The sequence below is a fragment of the Pelodiscus sinensis genome, chromosome 1, assembly GCF_049634645.1.
Source record: "Pelodiscus sinensis isolate JC-2024 chromosome 1, ASM4963464v1, whole genome shotgun sequence".
NCBI classification, from domain to species: domain Eukaryota; kingdom Metazoa; phylum Chordata; order Testudines; family Trionychidae; genus Pelodiscus; species Pelodiscus sinensis.
In genome coordinates this window covers 311057119-311083548 of record NC_134711.1, presented here as the reverse complement: position 1 = coordinate 311083548, position 26430 = coordinate 311057119, and the positions used below count along the sequence as shown (strand labels likewise).

General features: G+C 42.1%; 2 protein-coding genes across 20 annotated transcripts in view; one reads left to right on the top strand and one right to left on the bottom strand.

Annotated features, from left to right (window-relative positions):
* Positions 1-7359, bottom strand: part of DLG2 (discs large MAGUK scaffold protein 2) — a 1555116-nt gene extending 1547757 nt beyond the window's left edge. For 4 of the 13 annotated variants that reach the window (XM_075919421.1, XM_075919426.1, XM_075919429.1 and 1 more), the window contains exon 1: positions 5598-7357. In XM_075919421.1, the coding sequence (XP_075775536.1) occupies positions 5598-5616 (19 nt within the window). In that variant the 5' untranslated portion in view covers positions 5617-7357. Of the gene's footprint in view, positions 1-5597 lie in introns of all 13 variants that reach the window. The other 9 variants (XM_075919423.1, XM_075919424.1, XM_075919431.1 and 6 more) reach the window with 5 other exon arrangements.
* A 92-nt stretch (positions 7360-7451) lies between these two features.
* LOC102449831 (transmembrane protein 126A) lies at positions 7452-24931 on the top strand. Of its 7 annotated transcripts, none has more exons than XM_075919442.1 (6): positions 7455-7596; positions 12947-13127; positions 15030-15151; positions 20289-20482; positions 23635-23749; positions 24588-24931. In XM_075919442.1, the coding sequence occupies exons 2-6, from the start codon at positions 13119-13121 to the stop codon at positions 24790-24792; spliced, it is 645 nt and encodes a 214-aa protein (XP_075775557.1). In that variant the 5' UTR covers positions 7455-7596; positions 12947-13118; the 3' UTR covers positions 24793-24931. The 7 variants fall into 7 exon arrangements, with proteins under 7 accessions (XP_075775562.1, XP_075775557.1, XP_075775560.1 ...); XM_075919445.1 differs by having other exon boundaries at positions 7456-7596; positions 12947-13052; XM_075919444.1 differs by having other exon boundaries at positions 7456-7596; positions 12947-13116.
* Positions 24932-26430: the final 1499 nt, after the last annotated feature.

The window sequence follows — 26430 nt, the reverse complement described above, 5'->3', positions numbered from 1 at the left end:
AGTTTGGGAACCACTGCTATATACACACAGGGGCAGGCAGCAGGCTGCCTGCTCTTCTCTTGGGCTACGTGACCTGGGGACTGCACAACAATCTGTGTATGTGGGTGCACTTGGAGTGCTAGTCCAGAGCACTCAGCCCCATGACGCTCTGACACATGAACCCCTCAGTCCTTCTCACAAAGTTCTTACACAGGTTCACCTTATTCCAGCCTCTGTGGTGGGACACCTTCCCCGACAAGCCACCACAAGGTAGTCTGGGGTCATGGAACCACATAACAGTGCTGCACACAGCACAGGGTCATTCCCACACTGAGGCAGCATTTGCTCCTGATGAAGCATGGCAATGCGGAGGAGACTGATTCCATGCATGGGAACCTGCTGGAAGAGGAGGAGGAGGGTAAACAAGTAGCACTCTCTCCATTAAATGGCATCTGCTGCTCATAAACACCTCCCCCAACACCCGCCCATCTCCAGCAGGCAGGGATAAAAGTTCTCTCTGCAGGATGCTGCCAGTGCCGGGCCTGGCATCTGCAAGACACAGAATGAAGCGAAGCCACTCCATCCCTCCCCGTCCCACCCACAGGCTCCAGGCCTGGCCAGCATCTTCCAATACCTGTTTGTCTCTGGGCCATGGGTGTAGAGATGCTCCCCTAAAACATCTGTAGCCCTGCTGGAAAGTGCCCTCTGTCTAGGCAACATATGGCCTTACTCAAAGAACATCACCTTCGGTGTCAGCTCAGAGTTTAGGGCTAGGTTTCATGAACAGTGTCTCCTGTGATGACTGCCCTTGTAACTTTTCTTCACATTTGGGACAATTGCGAGCTTGTTGCATCCCTCACCTCCCACGCCATTGAACCAACTCCACGGGATCCAGAGGAGGAATAGAGTCAGCGAGTACCTGATGTAAGAGCAGATGGCCTGCCTGCAGTCCCTTGTCCAGGGGCTCAAGGGCGAGCACCAGGAACAGGCCTCTGACCGGAAGCAGAAGAAGGCCACCTGGGACCAGCTGACAAGCCAGTATGATCCCATGTGCTCCTCTCTCACCTCGGTGATGGGGTGTATTGCACTGTGGTTGGAGCGGGCCACCAGCCACCTCCTCATCCCTCCCATGTCTTCCACTCCTGGCCCCATTTCCACGGAACCCAGGATCAGCTGGGAACTCCCCAGCTGACCTCGGGCTCCACGCAAATGCTACAGCAGCATTTTAAAGGTGCTGTGCTGCACAGCTGATCCTGGGCTCAGCTGTGCGGCACTGCCCCTTTGAAACACCACCTCAACTGCCCAGGGTCAGTTTCATTTCAAAGCAGCAGCGCCGCACTGAGCCCAAGGTCAGCTCCACTGCTTTGAAACGCTGAGGCGGCATTTCAAAGTGGCAGCACTGCATGGAGCCTGGGCTCCGTGTGGTGCTGCAGCTTTGAAGTACTCCCTGTTCTCCCCCCTTTGCTGCTTCTATCTGGCAGAGGCAGCGAGGGGAAGGAAACAGACTAGTCAACTCGACTCTATGATAAGCATTTGCTTGTCTACCAGTCCTTAACATCGTTACTGGGGGAAGTGCTCCCCAGAGTAGTCAGAATGTCCCTGGAATTCCTAGTGGGAGGGAAGCACAGGAGGATTCCTCTGCATGCTGCCTCCTGCCACTCCCATTTGCAGCAATTCCTGGCCAATAAGAACTGCAGAACTGGAGCTTGTGGGAGAAGCAACATGTAGAGGACTCCCCCAGGCCTTTCTTCCCTCTGAGAACTGTAGACACATGCCAGCCTCTTCTGAGGAGCTGTGCAGAGCCAAGTGGGGAGCCTTCTAGCACCACCAGCCTTTTCCCCACCCCAACACCAGTTAGGGTCCTGAGCCAAGCACTATCACCCAGCTCTCCACCCCTGCACCTGTGGCATCCACGGGCTCCCCACCTCCAACCTCAATTTAGTTAAGGATATATAGTGTCATAGGCTGTGAATTTATATTTACTATTCATGACCTGTTAATGACTTTTACTAAAAATACCCATGAGTAAAATGCAGCCTTAGTCATAATTACCAGCAGCAGGCTCTGCTTTAGCACACTGGTGGCTCAGTGGGCTCATATTAAATCATTTTTTATTGTTATGTTTATTATGGCATATCTTAGAAAGTGTTTTATATCTCATCACAGAAATTTTGAAAAAATGTTTATGGAAAACAGCACTTATTTAGAAGAACACCTATGAACTGGCTACATGACCATGCAAGCTATTTCAACAGCTGTGATGTCATAAACAGAAGCAATTGAGTTATGTTTCATGTTTTTATTCTATTTTGTAAATATACCAAAAGGTCAGGAAAATATAAAAATAAATATAGGTCTTCATTGTTTGCTAGAGCCAGCTGGTGTGACCTTGGTGGACTCCAAGAGGAATCTGAAAAGCTGACTTTTAAGTTCTGTGCTAAATGTTCCCTTAGACTAATGAGGACGTATATTATTTTGTCATTAGGTCACCTTTAAGATATACCACAACACCAGCACAATCACATTTGCGATAGCAATGTGTAGTAGACATATGTATATAGTATCTTTGCTTTACACCTACCTCTATTTCTAGTTTACATTTGCTAAAGCGTATTACACACTAAAGGAAAGGAGTGTGTATGTTCACTTAAGACTGTGTAATCATAGTCTTGAAAGTGTATTGTCCAACAAATAAATGTGATTGGTAATAAGAAGCATTTAGTTTGATTTTCATTTTTAAAGTGTATTTGGAACCAATGAAATGTGAGAAATTGAAAGCTCCAGAAACTGAAGTAATCAGAACAGTTACAGCAATGCCAGTATCTCTAAAACTACCTCATCCTTTCACTGAAGGAAGTACTTTAAGCAGTCAGAAGATACTTCTGGCTCATTTTAATCCTTGGTCTCTTTGTTGAGACTCATAGCAAGGGTGCCAACTGCAAGTTCCTAATCATGTGGGCATTTATCTCCTTGTGGAATGGACTGAGACCATCAATTCATTTCACTCAAGTCATCACACAATCATATTCTGACATAAATTGGATTGAAACCAATGGCAGGCTCATCTTATTTCACATCCAGAAAACACCAGCTTGTTGTTCATATATTTTAATTACATATTTTTACTAAATACAAATAACCTAAACTTTTCACATTGGCTGCACTGGCCAATAAAACTAATTTTGAAAAGTAGCCCTGTAATGCTTACCTACTTTAAATAGATAAGGCAAGGCATAAAAGCCAGTCCAAATTTGTATGATGTTTGAAGTAAAATGGTAAAAAAAAAAGCAGTTTTCCCTCCAAAATAAAACTTTAAACATATTCCTTGTTCTTTAAAGGGGGACATAACTGGAAAGTGACTAGTTTCAAAGAATTCAGTGTTCTGATACAGCCTCCTGATAATGCAATGATAGGATTTTTTAAAATTGTTTTTAATTGTTTTGGATTTTCTGCTCATCTGCTTATTTCTAAAGGATATTTTGATTATGATCAAAACCAGAATAACTCCTGGTAGGATTATCTCTCTACCTATCATATTTTTTCACTTATCTCCCTGATAACGCATTCACTTTTAGTACTACTACTGCTGCTGTTACCAGAATGCACAAACGAGTTTTCCCCAGAGACAGTGCATACAAACTCCTTGCTGCATAAAACCAGAAATTAAATTGATTATCAATAAAACAGTGAAAATAACAATAAACAAAGTACTATCAAAGACATAAAGCAAACAAACTGCAAAACTTAAGGGGAAAAAACCTATTTCCCTCCCCTTTCCAACCCCTTTATTTCTTGTAACAATAATAAATATAATAATTTCTTATGGAAGTGAGATGTTCACATTGATACCCTGCCTTTAATTACATTTTGTAAGAGTGAACATAGGGCACAGTATAAATTTAAGTAACTCTAAAACATGGTAAATAAAGTAGTTGATTCACTAACTTTTTCAGTTCCCTTCGGTATGTACATATTCACAATTTAATTACAGGTTTAAATATATTTAAACAGAAGTATCTTCACACTGATAAGCTCTAGTACACTAATTGATGTATTAAATTGAGCAAAATTGAGCTAAAAGAGCCATTTTGGTCTACCAACTGCATATTTAAAAACTTAAAATATTATTATAGTTGTTAAAAAATTAAAGATTTTACATCATCAGATTGTTAATATAGGTTTTCAGATTGTTAATATAATGTAAAATTTTAATCATAGATTCTATGATTAAAATTTTACATTATATTAGCAGTCTGAATTAGGCTGTCTTGAAAAAAAGACTGGAAATGTATAGGTTTTAAGGCCAGAAGGGATCATTATGTTTACCCAATTTGATGATCTGAGTAAGACAATGGAATTTCACCCAGTAATTCCAGCATCAACTGAGTATGTTGTGAGTAAGCTACACTTTAACATCCAATTAAAAAAAAAGTCCATAGTGAAAAATGTGCAATTCAGAGGTAAGGCTCTATCTTTAAAGTGACACTGTCTTAACTCACCTGTTGTTAATAAGTATATTAGGTAAGCCTCATAGTGGAGTAAGATGACATGTTCACAGCACAACAGGATGACTTAAAGCAACATTATGAGGGGGTTATTTTTCTCCATAAATATTTCTATTTTTATTACAGTTAATTAAAAAGAATTTACTAAATCAGTGACTAATATTAATAAAGAATTGTATAAATTTGATATTTTGTTTCTACTCTGCAATCTTTGCAATATGATCAAAGTAAAACTTTAAGTGGGATTAATAATTTGTTTGGTTTTACAATTATTTACACCAGAAATTATGAATCATGGAACAGAGATAGAAGAAGATATTTGATGATCATGGGAACTGCACTTTGCCAAAGTTGTGTCTAAATCCACTGTGTTACATATTTATGAGAGAAATAAGACACACATACCCTGAGACCAACACAACCACAATAATACTATAAACAAATATTTATGTGGTGAACCTATATGTGTAAGAAGAAAAACATGGGGCTGTTTTTTTAATGCAAAATTGCTGTTATGAAAGTAATTTAAACTTTTATATTCTAACACACAAAAAAGCCAAGCTTGTTGAAATCATGTAACTTTCCTAACAAAAAACATTTTTGATAACTCGGAGCTTAAATGTTTCACTGACAAAGTGCAATGAAATGATCTTTTACATTTATTCTTGCTGCAGGTGGTGGTGGAGTTACCTGCTGTATGTTTAAAAGAAAGGTATTGGGTTAAAAACTTTAAAAAAACCAAATCTTACTAATGTTACAATCATTTTAGAATATTATAACAAAGGTTTTATGGCTTACTTTGCACTATATACGCTGTTTCTACTGTAATTTAGATATATAAATTCATTTCAAACTCTCTTTTGTTCTTAGTTTTAAGTTTTCTAAAGCCTGATTTTTTACAAAACCTAATTTTTAGATCAAATCTTAAAATGTTGTTAAATGTTTGAGGTATTTTAAGTACAATTGTGAATGCATAAATTGTTTCCTTCCGTACAAAAAAACCCCAATTATTCCCCACCATTAAAATGTTTTTAAATTTCAAATTGCAAGTACTAGAAATCTGCAATTTAAAAAAGATAGCTATAAAATGAGATAGGAAACTTCATAGCCCACCTTTCTTTTTGACTGGCATTCTTAGTCTTACTTCCGGTACTGGATGCAAGTGCTTATTTACTGGTATCAATGATGTCCCACTAGAATCAGCTTGTAAGCCCAAGAACTAGGTATTTGTTCAAATTACTTAAACAGTTCAGTTAGGAAATAAAACTTCAATCTTCTTTTTTTCTAGCAGTACTCACTATTTCCTCCAAGTAAACTTCAAGTGCCTCCCACAGAAAAAGAAGTTTTGAATTTTGCAAGAGTGGTTTTCAATTTCTGTAAAATATTTTTGAATCTATAAAAATACAAGAGAAAAGCCTCCTTGGGATATAAAACCCTATAATAACTCCTCTTCTGGCAGCAAAAGTTTGTCAGTTACAATTTTATGTAAGACGATTAAGGCACAATCCATCTCTAGGCAGCTGTCATAATATTCCACCTGAACCAGTTCAAAGCCATCTGAATTTCAGGACTAAATTCACAAATAATCCAAATAAATTTCTGGTGGAGAACAAAAGCGATCAAAAATAATTGTCCAAACTCCTTTCACTGGAATTTGGGTGAATGTTGCTAGTTATGTACAGCTGTACTGGGTGTATACACAGACTGAAAAGGTTCCCTTTTTCATCACTGCAAAGATGCTTTCAAATCTCTCTCTTAACCAACAGAAATCACTCGCCAGTCACTTTCATTTTTATTCTCTCCAAGCCACCCAGCCTTATGGTCTTTAATGTCCCTCTGATCCTCCCATATACTGTATTAAAAGAGAGGATTGAAAAGAAGGAAAGCAATCCCTTCCAATGGAATTATTAAAGTGACAGTTCTGCTCACTGGGCACTTTGGCAGAGCAGATTGTGTTATTCTGGAGCCATTTACTTCATGCCATTTCTTTCCTTGCAAAGCAGCCGCCTAATGAAGGAGGAGCAGAGAGGGTTTGGAGCACAACTTCACAAAAGGTTAATTTTCAGAGATGCTGCAGTATCGGTGGAATAAAGAAAAAAGCAAGCCATGAAATGAGTCCAGAGTTTCCACACACAGGGGCGCAGCTGGTTGGCCTCAGTATAAGCCCTTCTCTCCCCCTTGATCAGCAGAAGAGACGAATTTGCCCCCATCTAGATTGTTAAGAAAGGTATGAAAATGTCATGCAGCCTCCAAATGTTTCCCTGCATGCATGAGGAGCCGTGGTGCATGTTACATAACTGCTTTGCATTTATCTTCTAAGAAAGATGGACACTGTGTTTGGGGGCTGTTCTGTTCTGCTCTTTAACGTTCACCATTCGGACCGGGACCTCTCGCTCTCTGTTTCCCACCACACAGACAAATCTTTCCCCTCGTCCTCGTCGAGGGGGGCTCGTCAGGTCTGTTGCGGTGAGTGTAGGGCGGCCCCGCTTGGTTCTGGACCGCGGGGAGGTCAGGTGAGGGGGGAGAGGGAGCGGGGCAGGGGCGGGACTGGATGAGGAAGGTGGGGAGGGAGCCGGGAGCTGGCAGGCGGCTAAGCGAGGCGGCGAGACGGTAGCGGCTGGGCGGGAGGCACCGCGGGCAGCGCCTAATGGGATGCTGAGGCCTGGGGCAGATGAACGGCCGCAGACTCCGCCCGTGTCAGCCGATTACCCCGAGGGCTGAGGGGCCCCCATTGAGGACACGGCTAAGGGGAGTCTCCGCATCTCCAGCTGCAGGGTCCCGGCTCAGCCCCGTCTCCATGGAGGAGCCGCCGATGCCGTCGCCATCCTCCTCCCCTAGCAACGAGAACCGGGCCCACCACCGATCCCGCCCCCTCCAATGGCGTAGCCATTCACGAGTCTCCATGCTGGGCCTGCGGGGCCCGCCCAATCATCGACGCCTTCCGAGCGCGTGCCGGGACAGCTTCACCTCGATCATGTGACTGGACAAGATGGCGGCCCCCACAGGAGGAATGTGACGGGGAGGGGCCATGTGTGGGGCCTGTACGGTTAGGACTTCCAGCGGCGAAGGAGCTGTCGCAGGCTGGCTGCTGGGGTAGGGTATCCAGCACAAGGTAAGAGAGGGGCAGCGGGGCATGACGCTGCTTCACAGAGCCTGGAGGGACCTCCTGAGACAGACCAAAATCGCATCTGGCCAGCTCCAAGGCAGAAGCTGAGCAGCACGGGAGAAACCTGGCCTCAAGGTCGAGCTGGGTCTGCGATAGGATGAGAGATCAGTTTGAAGTGGGACCCTGGCCACACAGCCGCAGGCGCCACTGGGCTAGTAGGCTAGTGATGCATGAAGACATGGACAGCAAAAGACCTTAAAAAGGGGGAGTGTAATGTCAAAAAGGGGGAGTGTAATGTCAGAAAGGGGACCTACACAAAAATGAGGTTAGTTCAACAAAAATTAAAAGGTACAGTGACAAAAGTAATATCCCTATAAGCTGAATGGAAACTTTTCAAAGATACCATAACAGAAGCCCAATTTAAATGCACCTCAAATTAAAAAACACAGTAAAACAGGGATACACAACTTTGGAAGCCCTAAAAACCACGGTGATACTCTCAGTACATGCTGAGGGCTGCAACTTAACAAGTGTGGTTGTAAATAGCTTTTCACACTGTCAGGCATGAACACAAAGATTAAGTCAAGACTACACAACGGCCGGGCCCCATTTAAGTCAGTTCTGCTGATATTAATAAAATGCAATATTTACCTGATTTCCACCCATATGACAACACTTTCAATGAGCAATGACAGTCCAGGAATTTAACTACTAAAAGGCATAGCAACAGAAGACCATTATATTGACTCACCATTGTGAAGCATGTTCCCAATGGAAGCCATGTTCAAAGGATCTACCTGTGGACTGCATGTTGAGCCCCACGTAAACCCAAACTGCACCGTGGACTGCAAACAAACAAGTCACAGGCTGCGTGTTCCCCTCGGGCTGCTTGTTGAGTAGCCCTGCAGTCAGAGAACCAAAAAAGTGCACCCATGGCTTGGCTTAACCAAGTTAAAGAAATAATAAGAGATAAAAAGGCATTATTTAAAAAGTAGAAGTTAAATCCCAGTAAGGAAAATAGAAAGGAACATAAAATCTGTCAAATTAACTGTAAAAATATAAGAAAAACCCAAAAAGGAGTTTGAAGAACAGCTAGCCAAAAAATCAAAAAGTAATAATAAAATGTTTTTAAGTACATCAGAAGCGGAAAACCTCAAGATGCCAAAGGAGCACGCAAAGATGATAAGGTCATTGTGGAGAAACTAAATGAATTCTTCGCTTCGGTCTTCACACCTGAGGATGTAGGGAAGATTCTAAAATGTGAGCCATTCTTTTTAGGTGACAAATCTGAGGAATTCTCACAGATTGAGGCGTCATTAGAGGAGGTTTTAGAAGAACAGTAACAAGTCATTGGGACCAGATAGCATTCATCCAAGAGTTCTGAAAGAACTCAAATATGAAATTGCAGAACTATTAACCGTGGTTTGTAACCTATCCTTTAAATCAGCTTCTGTACCTAATGATTGGAAGATAGCTAATGTGACTTCAATATTTAAAAAGGGCTCTAGAGGTGATCCTGGCAATTATAGACCAGTAAGTCTAATGTCAATACTGGGAAAATTAGTTGAAACTATAACAGTGGTCTCCAATCTTTTTAAGCACAAAATCACTTTTTGAATTTAAATGCAATCCAAGATTTACCTCAAATATAAATACCCTTGCCCTGCCTCCTTCCTGCCCCTTCTCTGAGGCCCTGCCCCTGCACACCCCCTCCTTCCCCATCCTCTCTCCCTTTCACTAGGCTGAGATGGAGGGTTGGGGCACAGGCTCTGGTCTTGGATTAACAGATTTGCAGTGTGAGGGGCTCTGAGCTAAGCCTGGGGCAGGCAGCTGGGATGTAGGAGGGGGTTCTAGGTACAGGCTCTGGGAGGGTGTTTGGATGCAGGAGTGCTTCGGGTTAGGGCAAGGGCTTGGGGTGTGGGAGGAGGTTTATGACTGGGGTAGGGTTTCAGGATTTGGGCTCCAGCTGGGCACCAGTTACCTCAGTTGGCTCCTTGCTGGTGGTGCAGTGGGACTAAGGCAGGCTCACCCCTGCCCTGGCCCTGTACCACTCGATTAAGCAGCCAGCAAACTCCTTCCCAAGTCTTGTTGTACCCCCTCTGTTCTTTGTGGAAAAAGGGTATAGAGTGGGAGGGGACACCTTGACATGAGTACCTCTTCTCTCCCTCCTCTGTATAAAAAGAGGAAGCTCCTGAGGGGACAGCTCCAAAGCAAAGGGCAGGAGATGAACAGCAGTGTGGGGAGGAGCAGCTGAAGTGCTGGCACTTGATAGCCTCTTGGCCAAACCAATCAGGATCACCTGTTAGAGACTCCAAGCTCCGTCAGTAGATCCAGATCTACTGGTTGGTAACCACTGAACTACAGTAAAGAATTAAAGTGTCAGACACATAGATGAACATGTTGGGGAAAAGTCAACATAGTTTCTGTAAAGGGAAATCATGCCTTACAAATCTGCTAAAATTCTTTGAGGGGGCCAAGAAAGACAGGGATCCAATAGATATAGTGTACTTACATTTCCAGAAAGCCTTTGACAAGGTCCCTCACGAAAGGCTCTTAAGTAAAGAAAGTTGTCATGGGATAAGAGGTAAGGTCCTCTCATGGATTGATAATGGGTTAAAAGACAGGAAACAAAGGGTAGGAATAAATGGTAAGTTTTCCAAATGGAGAGAAGTAACTAGTGGGGTCCCCCAAGGGTCTGTCCTGGGACTAATCCTATTCAAGTTATTTATAAATGATCTAGAGAAAGGGGTAAACAGTGAGGGGGCAAACTTTGCAGATGATACCAAACTGCTCAAGATAGTTAAGACCAAAGCAGACTGTCAAGAGCTTCAAGAAGATCTCACCAAACTAAGTGATTGGGCAACAAAATGGAATTTAATGTTGATAAATGTAAAGTAATGCACATTGGAAAAAATAATTCCAAATCTATGCCCAATATGATGAGAACTAATTTGGCTACAACTACTCAAGAGAGAGATCTTGGAGTCACTGTGGATAGTGTCATGATTATGAGGGTTAGCCAGCAGCCTGGGGATTAAGGGGTTAACTACACCTAGCCAGGTGGAGTGACCAGTAGGAATGTAGGTGGGACTTTCAATCTGGGACAAAGGAATTTGGGTTTTTTCCTTTGTCCTTTTGTCTCTCTGTGAGAGTTCTCTGCAGCTACAGAGAGGGACAAGCATGTCTCTCTCTCTCCAAGACACCATTCTTCATTTTCTGTACGTAGGGTAAAGCTTAGGTAGTTTCGTTAGGTTTTATTGTTTTAAGGATTGGGTATGGGATCTGAGATCTGGCACTCCTTAAAAGATGTTTTGGCTTTTCTTTATAACTAAGTTCTAGGCCCATGGAGTTTCTCCATGGCTACATCTACACTGGCCCCTTTTCCGAAAGGGGCATGCTAATTTTAAACTTCGTAATAGGGAAATCCATGGGGGATTTAAATAAAGATGTCTGCCGCTTTTTTCCGGCTTGTAGAAAAGCCGGAAAAGAGCGTCTGGACTGGCCCGATCCTCCGGAATAAAGCCCTATTCCGGAGGATCTCTTATTCCTACTTTGAAGTAGGAATAAGAGATCCTCCGGAATAGGGCTTTATTCCGGAGGATCGGGCCAGTCTAGACGCTCTTTTCCGGCTTTTCTACAAGCCGGAAAAAAGCGGCGGACATCTTTATTTAAATCCCGCGGGGGATATTTAAATCCCCCGCGGATTTCCCTATTACGAAGTTTAAAATTAGCATGCCCCTTTCGGAAAAGGGGCCAGTGTAGACGTAGCCCATGAGTATATTTTGTTACCTCCCTATCTAGTCATTATGTTTGCAACAGGAATATGGTTGTAATAATAAAAGTTCTTTCTTTTCTTTTTATTAACCGGGCAGTGGTTAATTGTGTGCCTTGATTTTTATTTTAGAGGTGAGATTTCCCAAATGATCTTCCCCCTGATTTCTTTATCAACATTTGGGTGGTGGCAGCGGAAGTTTTGTTCCCAAGATCTAGGTTTTTAAGATTTTGGGGGAAGTTTTATACCAAAGCCTGGTAGATAAGGCTTTGGGGTACACTTGCTGGCCCCCACTTCTGCATTTATCATGCCAGAGTGGGGAAGGAGCCATGACAGATAGTTCTCTGGAAACATCCACTGAGTGTACAGCAGCAGTCAAAAAAAGCAAATAGAATGTTAGGAATCATTTAAAAGGGGATAGAAAATAAAACAGAAAATATCTTATTGCCTCTATATAAAACCATGGTACGCTCACATCTTGAATATTGTGTACAGATGTGGTCTCCTCAGCTCAAAGAGGAGAGGAGGTTCAGAAAAGGGCATTGGAAAAGGTTCAGAAAAGGGCAACTAAAAAGATTAGGGGTTTGGAATGGGTTCCATATGAAGAAAGATTAAAAAGACTTGGACATTTCAGCTTAGAAAAGAGGAGACTAAGGGGGGGATATGATAAAGGTCTATAAAATCATGACTCGTGGAAAAAGTGAATAAGGAAAAGTTACTTACTTATTCCTACAATATAAGAACTAGGGGTCACCAATTGAAAGTAATTGGTAGTAGGTTTAAAACAAACAAAAGGAAGCTTTTCTTCACACAGCGCGTGGTCAGCCTGTGGAACGTCTTGGCAGAGGAGGTTGTGAATACCAAGCCTTTAACAGGGTACAAGACAGAACTAGATAAATTCACGGAGGTTAGGTTCATCAATGGCTATTAGCCAGGATGGGTAGGAATGGTATCTCCCTAGCCTCTGTCAGGCTTGGAATGGGTGATGGGAGAGGGATTGCTTAACGGGGAGGCTGGGGAATGAAGGTAGAGGCAGAGCCATTGTGCCCTCACTTGGGAGGTTATTGCTGAAATCTTGAAAGTTAAAGAACAGTATAATTAGGTGCAAGCAAAAACAACTCTAGTTATAAAGTCTCAAAGGGGTAACCGTGTTAGTCTGTAACTTTCAAAACGAGTAGTCCTGTGGCACCTTAGACTATGTCTACACTACCAGGTTATTTCAAAATAAGTTCTCAAAATAACAACTCTCAAAACGACTATTTCAATATAAATTTATTCCTCTTCACAAGCAGGAGTTGTTATTTTGAAATAACAAGATCATTATTTTTGAAGTAGTGTGGATGCTCACCTTGTTATTTTGAAATTAGGAGAGTTATTTCAAAGTAACTCCCTAGTGTAGACAAGCCCTTTGAAACTAACAAAATATATAGTATCATGATTAAAATCCACCTCATCACATGAGCTGAAAGCTCTAGTTATGTGACTAGTGTTAAACCAGGAGTCAGATTTGTTTGTTATGCTCAGATTGAAGTGAGATAGTTAACACCTGCAAAACACTTTATGAATTCTCTGTGTTCTCTTCAGCAGCTCTTCACTAAGTAGAAACAGGAGTGGGCCAGGTCATCACGCTCTTCAATATAAGTTTGGGGATATCATCTGAGAGAAAATTTACAGCCAATTTATAAGTCAGGTAGGTGGCTCAGGAAGAAAGTTTGAAGGCTGACGTTATCTTGTTGTTCAGTAGAATCTCATAGGTATGAACACGGTAGGAATGGAGTTTGTAATTCTGAAATATTCCTAACGCTGAACAAAATATTAATGTTTTTCTTTTAAGAGTTTTCAACTGAGCATTGACTCATGGTGGTTGTGGACTCTTCATCATTGGAGATTTTAAAGAGCAGGTTAAAACAACACCTCTCAGAGATGTCCTAGATGGTACTTGTTCCTGCCATGAGTGCAAGGGACTGGACTTGATGGCCTCTTGAGGTTCCTTCCAGTTCTATGATTCTGTGACTTAATATGCCTTTGAAACTTTAGTATACAGAAGAAAAGTGCTGCTTTCCCTTTGTTTGGTAGTTTCATTTAACATATCTAAATTTTTGTTAGTCTCTAAGGTGCTGCAACTTTAGGAAACTCTCCCCACTGCTCATCCTTACCTTTATTTAAAACTAGGAGATTTACTCCATGTTGCCCAGGTGCATAACTATTAAGTTGTTTGTTTATATACAAGGCAAATGTACATGCTTTATTTAAATGATTGTATTTTTAAAAAATACTGTATTTTTTATGAAGTAAATTGTCATTTTGAGTTTATTAAAAAAGGAATTGTTAACATTTGTGTCTTTAATTTTTTAAATATTTTTAAATGGGAATTCCATCAAGTGTATTTTTTTCTTCATTCCTATAAACTCTTATCATTCACTATGTTTTAACAAAAAGGCTATAATCAATTTTGTGTACAATAACATTGTCTTCTAGTTTTCAGACTGCAAGCATTGATTTAACTGTACCAAAACAGCGTACTACTCCAAATTTCTTTTTTTTTAATCTCTGAGATTAATTGACAATGCAATCTTATTCCAGGTTCATCCTGTTTTTCTGGCTCATCTTGATTCAGTCTCTTTTAACATTTGCTCAGATATGTGAATTTTGAGGAATGTACTTGATTTGGTGATTCTGTCTCTTGTTTGGTATTATGAGAAGCAACTCCATTCCAGGCACATCCTGTTTTCATGGCACAACCAAACCCTTACGTTGTTGAAGTTATGATCAGAGGAAGCTGTATGCAGGCAGTTCCCGGGTTACGTACAAGATAGGACTGTAGGTTTGTTCTTAAGTTGAATTTGTATGTAAGTCGGAACTGGTACATATTGTAGGGGAAACTCTAGCCAAACATTTCTCCAGAGCTCAGTTTTATTCTCCCACACCTAACTTCCCTCAGTCCTTTATTCTGAAGCTGAGGTTGTCTGCTGAGAGAAGCTGCTCTGCGTCTCCCTGGTCTGCTGAGGGGGGGCGCTAGCTTTGCGTCACCCTGGTCTGCTGGGGGAAAGCAGCTAGTGTGGGGTTGCCTCACCCCGTTTGTAAGTAGGGATCCGATGTAAGTCGGATCCATGTAACCCGGGACTGCCTGTACTGAATTTGGTGGTCTTAGCTCCTACCTTTTAGGAGGAGTTCTTGATAAAAACAAACTCTGTAAAATATATAGTAGATAGCACAAGTGCATCAACACTGATCGTTTGGTTTAAACAAAATCCTTGCAGTATCTGAACCTATTAGGGATGTTAAATCAAGCAATCAATGGAATTTCCATCAACTACTCGATTAGTTGATAAGGGGGTTCACTGTGGCTCTAATTTTTAAATGTATTAAGAGTTCTGCTCTTATTACGTTTATAAAGCAGAGATGCAGTGTCTGGGACCCGGCGTGAGCTGGGACTGCTCAGTCCCGGCTCATTCCATTTTCTCCACTGTACTTCTGCCTCCCGCGGAGACATTGCTGGGGGGAACCGGCTTTTAAGCTGGACATTTTTAGCTGGATCATATCCTTTCAATCTCTTGAGGGCTTTTACATTCTTGAGACATTAAGCATTGTCATGCAAAAAATCTAGTTTATGTTGTTGAAGCATCATTTAAAACACAAAACTTTTGTTTCTCACTCTATGAACCAGAGCCTCAAAATGGAACGAAGAGAGCTTGAACTAAATTCACCACAGGAAAGTCCAAGTCTTCACCATATCACACGAAAGGAAGTTCTTCTAAAAATGTTTGCTCGACTTCCAGAAGCAGATAAGTAAGTGATGTTCCTGTCTTCATATATTTTACCAACTAGTGTTTGTGACTTTCTTTTTTGTTTTTCATTTCCAAAGATCTTGAATTGCATTTGAATTGTAAATGGTGACTTCAGGGAAATAGCTAAACTAGCTAGAGCTCAATGTTTTCTTTACTTTAAAGGGAATCCCCTTGCACGCTCTAGCCAAATCTCAGGTGGTACTATGAAAGGAGATGCAGAGTGCACTGAACTGCTATATCCCTCTCCCACAGGTGGATGGGAAATGGAGAAAAAACATGTTCCACTCCTTCCAGCACATGGAATGGCACAGCTACATTGCCTACTCAGGGAGAATATGCTCTGCCCAGTGTAAGCTCATGCATCATTCCCTACCCAGAACAGCAGGGGAACCAGGAGGAATATTGTGGCAGAGGCATGATAAATCCCTTATATTGGAGCTTGTTGCTAAGCACTTAGTTGCTCTACATCAATTATATACATATTTTAGACTTGTGCATCTGTCTGTGAGTCTTTGTTCAAGAATGTCTCATAAACGATAAGAGCTAAGACCACTAAATTTGGTATGCAGCATCCTCTTCTCCTAACTTAAAGTGAGGTAAGGGTTTGGTTGTGCCAAGAGAATGAGAGTCCCAGGAATTGGGCTTTTTTCCGTATCATGGCAAGGGAAGGACATAGAGAGGAGGGATGCAATACTGAGAGTGACCACTGGGGGCAGCATATCACCAAGACAATGGCCAGCAGGAGTGGGGTTCCACCATTTTCCCTGTCACCAGACTGAATGCGTAGCTCCCCTTCTCCCCCCTGCCTCAAACCCCTCTCCCCTTGCCAGAGAGCTGGAGGTGGGGGAAGGCCTCTGCCAGCTGGGGCAGCCAGGGGCAAACAAAAGGCCCCCAACAGCTAGGGGCAGGAGGGAGTGTGAGAGCCCAATTGGATGGCTTACCTGCAGGAGCAAGGTGAGTTCTTGACCGACTTTAAGGAGTGTGTCTGTGTTCCTGGTTCAAAATGATCCCACCGCTCTACCATCATTTCAGGGCTGTTCCCCACTCTGGAACTCAGGCTATGTCTACACTGTAGCATTTTTGGAAGAGAAAATGCAGATGAAGCGCTCATTAGCATTTCTTGCGCTCTCATTTGCATAGTCTCTTCCGATCCGTTTTGCAGAAGAGGTTTTTGCAGAAAAAAACGCAGTGTAGACTGGGACATTTTGCACAAAAAAACCCTTTTGAGCTAGATCCTGTATACCTCCTTTTTTGAGGGATAAGGGATCTTGTACAAAAGGGTTTTTTTGCACAAAATGGCCCCGTCTACACTGCGTTTACTCCTCATTTTTTGAGGAGTACAGAATCTGCCGAAAAAGCTCCCCGCTGTCGGCAGAGCCGCGGCTATACTTTACTTTAACTTTTGACACTGAGCCTGATCGGCACAGCGTCGGAACGCCAATATGCAAATGAAGCCTGGGATATTTAAATCCCGGGTTTATTTGCACTTCCCAAGTGCTTGATTTGCCTCCCTCTGTTGGCAGAGGGATGCAGTCTAGACATAGCCTCAGAGGCATGCAGATACACACAGACAGATGTTCCAGGATACAAGAATCAAATCATCACCTTAAAAGAAGTGATTTTTATTACAAAACAAAAGATAAAGTGTATAAAGCATACTTGCTAGATGTTACAGAGCAATTAAGGAGAATAAATTAAAACAATAGAAAATCTCTGTCATAATGCTTAGATGGTAAAGGGGGAGCGGAGGCATAGATTCACACAGAGCAGTTCAAAGCAAACCACAAAATAAAGAAAAATTATTCTGAACGTGACTGAATTCACATTTCCCTGTTACTTACTTCTTATTTTCTCTTTGTTCAGTTCACTCCCATGCTCTGAATTCTGTGGGGGCATGGTAGTGCTGCCTGGGTTTAAATCATTCTGTATCTTTCAACTTCTGGTTTATCTCTCCCACACAAAGCAAGCCTGCAGGGAACCTATATCCAATTCAAATTGCAGCCCTCTATCTCGGGTTCTCCGGGCCCTCTGGCCAAAACCTTTCCTGACTACCTGAGTTAACCCCTTAGTCAGCAGGTGATGGTCAGTACACCTCCTGTTTATTACAGGACAGCAGGCTTCAACAGTGGAACTTCGGCTGTGTGACCCTGGGCTCCAATTACAGGGTAGCAGGTACTGAGGTAGCTCCGGCCATGTGGCCCTGGTCTCTAGGTACAGGCATTCAGCCTCTGGTCCCTGGTTCCAGCTGTGTGGCAGGCACTGGCCTCCGATTCCTGTTCCAGACTTCAGGTTTGCAACAGCGGGTATTGGCCCCAGGCACTGATGCCCATCTGCACGACAGCAAGCTCCAACCATAGGGCTTTGAGTGCTAACTACTAGCTCTGGATGTGGGGTTTTGACCCCTAGCTCCCAGTTCTGGCTGTTCTCCCAGGTGCCAAAACCCAGCCCTGGCCATAAGAAGCATGTTCTGACTGGGGCTTTGGGTGCCAACCCCTCGCTCCAGCTGCATGGTGGCATGTGGCCCTAGCTGCGGTGCGGGTCCCTTGTCCCATCTGCATGGTAGCAGGCACTGACCCACAAATGTGCACACGGCTGCCTGGAGCCCCAGCATCGGGCTGCCTGGTGGAACCACAGTAGCGATGGCTGCCCAGCAGATTGACAGGGCAGTGGAGATCCAGCTGGGAGGCCAATGATAGAGCTGGGGAGCTGGTGGCAGGGATCCAAAATGACCTCCTCTGGTCCAGAAAAATCCCTCATCCGGGACCAGTCAGGTCCTAAGGGTGCCGGACCAGAGAGATCAAACCTATAGTTAATATTGACTTGAAAAAAATGAACTGGGATCTAAAACCCTATATTGCTTAAGATGTGATTGCGCTTTTGCTGTTTAATGCCAAGGCTATGCTTCAATGTATTGGTCACTTTTTCCAGACAGCTTTTTGTGTGGGGGTTTCTCACATAACCTAGGGTTTTTTATTAGAACGCTACCTAGGGAAGCACAAATGATCATTACTTTTACTGTACCAAATCAGTTATTCCTTCAAAAGTGTATTTTTACCGCTGTGAATTGCATATAACTTTTGTCTGGATATGCATATGGCCCCCTATAACTGTTGAATCTCAGTTTTAGAAGATAACCTTTCATAAGAATGGCCACACTGGGTCAGATCAAAGGTCCATCTAGCCCAATATCATGTCTTTCAACAGAGGCCAATGCCAGATGCCCCAGAGAGAGTGAATGGAATAGGGAATCATCATGCAATCCCTCGCCTGTCAGCCATTCCCAGCCTCTAACAGAGGTTGCTACCCATCCTGGTCTAGTCATTGATGGCCCTAACCTTCATGAATGTATCTAGTTTGTTCTTGAACCCTGTTAAAGTCCTGGTCTTCACAATCTACTCTGGCAAGGAATTCCACAGGCCGACTGAGCACTGTGTGAAGAAAAACGTCCTTTGTTTTAAACCTGCTACCTATTGATTTCATTTGGTGACTCCTAGTTCTTACAATAGTCAGGAGGATTTATTGCCATGTTGTCCAGACAGGCCTCTCCTCTGTCGATGATGGTAACCAGAAGGCTGCTTGCATGTGTGCTCAATGATGTGGGCCCAATGACCACCGCAGACCTCAAGAGGGCCCCCAAAGACCAAAAATCAGATAAGGATCAAAAGTGTCCAACGGGTTTATTTTTAAGCAAAGTACAGTAATAGTTGTCAGTAGACTCCATCAAATCACTACACACATATACTTACAACAGTGGCCTCAGCACAACCAGTGGGAAACTCCCACTGCTCCCCAGCTGGACAAAGTGTGTCTCCCCAAGACACCACATTTATATACATGTGCAAACAAGTTACACTACTTAGATACCCACCCATCACCCTGTATCTGAGGGCTACTCAGCATGCGGCCCATTTGTTTGCACTGCAGTTTGGGTTTACGTTGCGGCTTGGGTTAATATGTGTTTTAGTAGTTAAATTCCTCAACTGTTGTGAAGCCAAAACGGAAAAGTACTCCATATAATGGTCTTTTGTTTATATGCATTTTAACAGTTGAATTCCTGGACAGTTATTGCTCATTAAAAATGCTTTCATATGGGTGGAAATCGGGTAAATATTGCATTTTATTAATATCAGAAGAACTGACTTAAATGGGGCCTGTGTATTGTGTAGACCTGCCTTAATCTTTGTATTCATGCCCATCAGTGTGAAAAGATATTTGCATGTATATGCAACCACACTTAAGTTATGGCCCTCAACGTGTGCTGAGAGTATCATTGTGGCTCCTGGGGCTTCCAAAGTTGAGTAGTCCTGCTGTACCTCGTAATTTGATTAGAATGATTATCTCTATCCATTATGCTATCATTTTAGACCCTTTCCTGAACCTGGGTCTGTATCTGTGGGGAGCATGTACCGAGGTCTTTTTTAATGAGCTTGTGGTACCATATGCTTTCAACTTATGACCAGTACAAATTATTTTTCTACACCAGGGCCTATTACCAATTAGTGTTTTGCACTCTAACCCGTTTGTGCCAAGTTCTGTTAGCAGGGGCCTGCCTCTTGCTTAAAGCTTAGCTTTGCTTTGTTAGACATGTTTTGTCCATTGTTAGCTAGACCTGAGGCCTCAAAGCAGGCCTGTGCTGCATGGGCTTTTGTTTTAGGCTTTCGTCTCACTAAACTTCTTGTGGGAACAAGTAAATAACTTTTCCTTGTTCATTTTTTCCACATCAATCATAATTTTATGGATCTCTATTATATCTCCCCACTCCCCTTAGTCTCCTCTTTTTTAAGTCCCAGTCTTTTTAATCTCTCCTCATATAGGACCCTTTCCAAACCCCTACTCATTTTTGTTTGTTTTCTGAACCTTTTCCAAAGTCAATATATCTCTCCACAATTCACTTGACCAATTGTGCATACTTCAAGTTTACTTAGTTGTTCTTTCCTAATCCTCACCACTATCACAGTACAGGGCAGGGAATACTGTATTGGTTGCTTCTGAAAGTAGGAGGACTCCACTTTAAATAATCTTCAGAGTTGTAATTTAATATAGTATGTTCATAAAGATATGATAGCACTAAACAAATGTATTTTCTGTACACCACATAGTTGCTGAAATTTTTGACCTACTTTTTCCCCTCTTCCCAGGAAACTCTTAGAACATGGATCATACTTCATTGGAATAAACGGAGGCTTTTGTGGTTTAATAGCGAACAGTTTTTTCAGACGTATCCTAAATGTCACAGAGGCTCGATTTGCTTCTAGTTTGCCAATGGCTGTACTTCCATTCCTCACAACAGCAGCAGTTTACCATGCTGCTGTAACAGTACCTTTACTTTCAGGTACATTTTTTTAATTCCTTATGAAGTGCACTGTTTTCAATGCTTTCATGTCATAAAAACTGTCAGCATGTTTTATGTACAGTTAGTAGGTGAGGCTTGTTGTTGATCGGGCAAAGTCATTTTGGGTAGATTACACTTATAGGAAAGTTCAATAATTAAACATATGTAATAGAATTGTTATTAATGTGCTTGCAAAAGGAAAGTAAAAAATGTTTTACATTTGTAGGATTTCAACTTCAAACATTCATTTTATTGAATAATTACCGTACATAGTAAATTTGAATCAGAAACTCGTCAAGCTTCCATTACTCTTTCCGTAACTAATTTGAATTATTTTGTGATTTATAACAGTAAAAAATTTCTTTGCACTAAAATAGGGGTGGGCAAGAGGCCACTAGCTGGTCAGATTTGGCCCACGGCTGCCTCACCAGCACCCTTACTACAGAGCAGCTGCAGCCGCTTTAAATAGCAGGCTGCTAATTGCTATTGTGGAAGAAAACATTGTCCTCACTTTGCATTTGTAAGCAACAAGTAGCCAGAGGCAGTTTTATTATGAGCTGCAGCAAGGGAAAAAATGATTCAGATGGGGGGGGGGGGTGGGGAAAAGCCCCCCCCCCCCCTTTTCCAGGCAGATCTTCGAATACAAGCAATTATGAAGCAGTTTATATACTGTCCATTAGATATAATAACAATTAGTCTCCTTCCCATTACAAACACCAATGGCTAACAGTTATTTTGGTTCCACCCAGATGCTCCTTATCTCAAGGTCCCTGCCAGAGTCAGCATTCTATCCTTATCTCCGTATGGAGGCGAAGACAGCATCTTATTATAGCTCTTGTGTTGTCAAGAGTCAGAATTAGCTTACTCTTGCTCTCTTGCTAACAAGACCAAGATGGCTGCACACAAATTCCCTTTTTCCTGCTTCCACGCTATGCAGTCTGGACAAGGAGGTGAAAGTTTTGTGCGCTGTCTAGGGATGTAATAGTGTAGTTGATTAACTGTTAAGTAAAAGGTTATAGGTTAATGCTATAGACTGTACTCATTTCCCTCCCACTTCCCCCCCTTGCCAGTAAGTTTTTTTAGCAGGCTGGCCAGCAGCCCAGCTTAGTCCTGGCTTGTGACAGGTCTGTGACCCACCCCTGCTGCGGCGCTGCGTTTAAACCGTATTAAGAGCTGGGCAGGCAGATAGCGTGGCTCAGTTCTGGCTCGCACCGCCTCTGGGAGCTCAGACCCACTTCAGACAAGGACTGCTGCCACCCTGTGCTGCTGCCTCTTCATCAGAAGCAGCAGGACAGGGTTAACAAGCAGCCAGTCCACAAGGGGAACTGGTTTTTAAACTGGCTCCATTTGCAGACCAGCTCCCACCTGGAACCCTGTGCTGCTGCTGTGATAGAGGCAGCAGCGCAGAGTGGCAGGGGGCTCCTCAGGTGTCAGACCAGAGAGCACTGGCTGCCAGCCCTGCCTCTGGGGACTATAGAATAGTCAGCTAATTGATAAGAATTTCTGAGGTTACTCAACTATTCAATTAGTGGATATTTAATATCCCTAGCACTGTCCCTGCACTCTAGCAAAATCCCTCAGCTCCCATTGGCCAGTTTCTGGCCAATAGGAGCTGAGAAATTTTGGTGACAGCAGGGGCAGCAAATGAAGCCTACTCTCTCCCTTCTCCCTGTGCTGGAACAGAGCCACATATGAAGGAGCTCATCCAGCACACAGGCAGGGAGCCTGTGTCAGGTTCTTGCAGAGCTGGCGGTTGAGAGCTGCCTAGGTAAGCACCTCCCACCCAGAGCCTACCTCTAGAACCCCAGCCCTTCTTCCCCAATACCTGCCCCCAAGCCACCACCCAAACCCTCTGTATCCCCTCTCCCCACCTCCTCAAGGTCACAATCCCCTCCCTTACCTTACGCCCCCTCTTACTCTCCTCCCCCAAGCCAGAGTCCTCTCCTGCACCCATACCCCTCCTGGACCCTGCCCCAGATCATAACCCCCTCCACCTACACTCCATGTCAGATACCACACTACCTCCTGCACCTTAGTCCTCTATCCCAAGCTCCCTTCTACACCCCATCCACTGTCCCAGAACCCGACCCCCCTCAACAGAAGTGTGGCCCTTGACCAATTACCAAAATCTTGGGAGTGGTCCCCTATTAAAATGTATTATCCATTCCTCCACTAAAATGACAGTTATCAGAGGGGTAGCCGTGTTAGTCTGAATCTGCAAAAGCGACGAGGAGTCCTGTGGCACCTTATAGACTAACTGAAGTGTAGGAGCATAAGCTTTCGTGGGCAAAGACCCACTTCGTCAGATGCCCACGAAAGCTTATGCTCCTACACTTCAGTTAGTCTATAAGGTGCCACAGGACTCCTCGTCGCTTAAAATGACAGTTGAATAGGTAACTTGATTTTAATTTTCTTAGCAAATATGTTTATGAACTCTAATCAAAATAGTCATGACATTTTTTCTGATGGAAAAAAAATTATTTAAACCTTTAACCTAGCATATTCTGGTATAATAAGTAGTGTACTTGGCTAATTTATATGGCAGGATTGTTTATGCAAAATTTGGTATCTCTAGGTAACTGCAAAGTATGACTATTTTGCACAAACAAATCCACAAACAAACTGTTCAAAATATATAATACGTATCAGGAAAGCTTATGCTATTTCCAAAACAGTGAAGCAACGTTGTGTTGAAAACCTCACCTTGTACATGAACTTCCAGGTGCACAGAACACTGTCAAAAGACAACACTTTTATATTTATGCATATGCCAAAAGTAGGGGATTAAAGTGTAGGGATACGGATGGAGCCGATTTTTCTATGATGAGCTTCACTAATTTTTGAACATTTTACTATCAATGCTTCTGTCTTTCCAACTCCTTTGAATCAGTAATCTTTGTCATCCTGGTAATTCAATTTATAAGACACCTACTTGGCTTCAGTTTAGGTGCAATTACAGCAATACAAATTGGGTTATATTTAATTGAACTCTAGAGAGAGTGCTATACAATTGGTAGAATCTTCTGTTTAATCTCTTTAGTTGCAGTTCAGTATGACCATTTCTGCTGACAATACATTTTAAAAAACCTCAGGTTAAAATGTAACAGCAATGTAGATACTGTATTTTAACTGTGAAATGACTTGTCATTTAGGTGATCTAACATGTGCAACCTGTGCCATGGTCAGAGGAGGATTAATTGGATCTGTTATAGGTGGTCTATATCCTATTTTCTTGGCCATTCCTATAAATGCAGGACTTGCAGCCAGGTATGTGAAAATTGTGTCAAACTTCTGTTTCGTGTGACAGATTAATTCTACATAGTCCTTATCAAAGCACATGTGTCTATTTAAATCTTTTTGGATATTCATAGTAAAGAGAGTTTTAAGATGGAACAAGTAGGATTGCAAAATAATCTTTGGCAAAACAATTGCTATCCAACCCCATACTGGTTGTATAAGGAGTTCTACAGGTGAGTGGGATATGTGTTCTGTAGGAAAACCAGAGTTCCCTGAAATGTCAAACCAAATGTTTGAAGGTCTTTGAACAGAAGGTGGGTAACTAAACATACTTCTAACCAGTTGGAACTGAGGCTAGAGAGGCAGGCATATCTCAATATTGATTCCCTTCCATGATTCTAAGCAAATTAACACTCTGCCTCCACTTGACAAAAATGAGGGTAATAGTCACCTCTTGGGGTATTCTAAGGACTAATTTGTAAAGCACTTTGAAGATGAGCCTTATTATAAGTATTTATATTGTATTTCTAATCCAGAATACTAGAACACTGGTTCCTAGTACCCAAATAAGCTTGTACGTCTACACAACAATAAACCCATGGCTGTCTGAGTCAGCCTCAGGGTGTTCTTCCATTGCTGTATAGACTTCTGGCTTGGGCTAGAGACAGAACTGTGAGACCTAAAATTTGGGCTCCAGCAACGAAACATCCCTCCCTAACCTTTCATCCTGAGGTCCATGAGCCTGAGTTGGCTGGCATGAATCAGCCAAAACCGTCAGCTTTGTTTTGTATATGCACTCTCTACTCCCAACACCTAAACTTTGTGTAATAATTAATAGGGGACTTTTTTATGGTTGTGTTCTATACAGGTACAGCTCTGCTCCCTTGCCTGGAAAAGAGAATATGTTACACTTCTGGATTAAAGTTTCTAAACCAGTCTTTAAGAAGATGAGTTATGCTATACTTCTGCAGGCTGCATTTGGAATTTACCTCAGCTCAAGGGAGTATGGAATATTTATGAAAATGCTCCAGTTGACTGAACCAAACAGCAATCCTGAAGAACTCAAAGATTAAAACTGAAAAAATATCACCTCTTCCCCTGATTGGGGGGGTTACCACAATAAACCGTGAAACTAGAAAAGAAAGTGGTTTGTGGGATTTGTTTTAATACACAACATATTGTCTATTTTATTAAATTAGAAACTGAACCAGAGGATTTTGTTGTGTGCTACTTTTAGAGAGGAAATGCACAATCCAAACACTTTTTTAGAAAGCACAGTTCAGTGATTATTTATGACCCCTACTAACTTATACAGCAAAGTTTGAGCAGTTCTCCCGTTGTCAAGGAGTACTCATATCTTCCCCAAATGTACTATGAAATATATAAGCTGACTGTGTACCTGTCAAGTGAATCCAGAGGCAATATGTAGGACTAGGTCTGAAGAATTTCTACCTCCATTCATACTTAATTCAGTACTGAATTAGGGTCGTGGTTCATAGTCTTGAACTTAGTACTCTGATAAAGCAATTTAATACTTCTCTGGTGCCTCATACCTTTGACCTGCCTTATTTGAACACCTATTAAATCAATGGAAGTACACAAGTTACATGTATAACTGGATTTTCACTTACAAAGTTACAACCCAAAAAGCTATATTGGTGTGTAAGTTACTGTAACATAAGCATTGTATTTATTTTAGCTTCTAAGCCTCAATCTGTTCCAAGAACGTATCTAGATCAGTGGTTCTCAACCTGTGGTCCACAGACCCTTCATGGTCTGCAACAATACTGCAGGGGGTCTGTGGAAAGTTTAAAAGTAAGGATGGGGGCCCATCTACTTTCCAGAGTAGTAGAAATTTACAGATAGGCAAAGAAAGAACTGAGGTGTTTAAAAATATTCATTTTATATATTTTGACAATGGGATATTGGAAAAATCTATATTTTAATAAGTTAATTTGAATCTCGTTGCTTGATACCCCCCATAATTTCCTACAACTAATTTTAAACATACACAAATAAGGAGTTTAAAAATAAACATTGATATCCATCAGATATTAAACAAAAAGGAAAGTGAATAATTCCAAGCCTACTTACTAATAAAGAACAAGGGTCTATTTATGCCTATTACTACCCCCCTTACCTGTTAAGATGTAGGGGAAAAAATCCAGAACCAAAAATTCTTAAATACCCTGCTTGTGTGTTTCTTCCTTGTCTTTTATTGAAAGACAAAGTGGCAAGTTAAATTTACATTAATGTAAATTTGAGTTGTGAAATTTCTTGACTTGTAAGCCATCCTGCTGAATGTTAGTATTGACTAATTTCTTCCAGATTTTACTTCCCAAAAATGAGCTAGCCTTCCAACATATACAGTATTCTGTAGTTATTTGAACCCTGAATGGCAAGCCACATATCTTCATTTCCACTTTTATTAGTCTGGTGGAGAGGAGTTAATTTAAAAATCTACATACCCAGATACCAGAAAGGTCAAGCAGAAAGAATTTTGAAGCCTACCCACCATCCAATTTTGCACATAAAATTATCTCTCTCCTGAATAGGACAGTGAGTCAAGAGGCTGTGCATGATCTATGCTGCTAGAGTAATGGCACCCCTGGTTAACCAAAGATATCTTTGGGTCTCACAAAAGAAGTCGTCTATGCTGATGTCAAGGTACAACCACATTCAACTACAGGCAGTCCCCGACTTACGCGGAT

Bases quoted from the DNA above. Each gene is read 5' to 3' on its own strand.
- LOC102449831 (XM_075919442.1), top strand. The intron at 15,152-20,288 runs GTAAGTGATGTT...CCCTCTTCCCAG, and splicing joins CGACTTCCAGAAGCAGATAA to GAAACTCTTAGAACATGGAT. The intron at 23,750-24,587 runs GTATGTGAAAAT...TGTTCTATACAG, and splicing joins AATGCAGGACTTGCAGCCAG to GTACAGCTCTGCTCCCTTGC.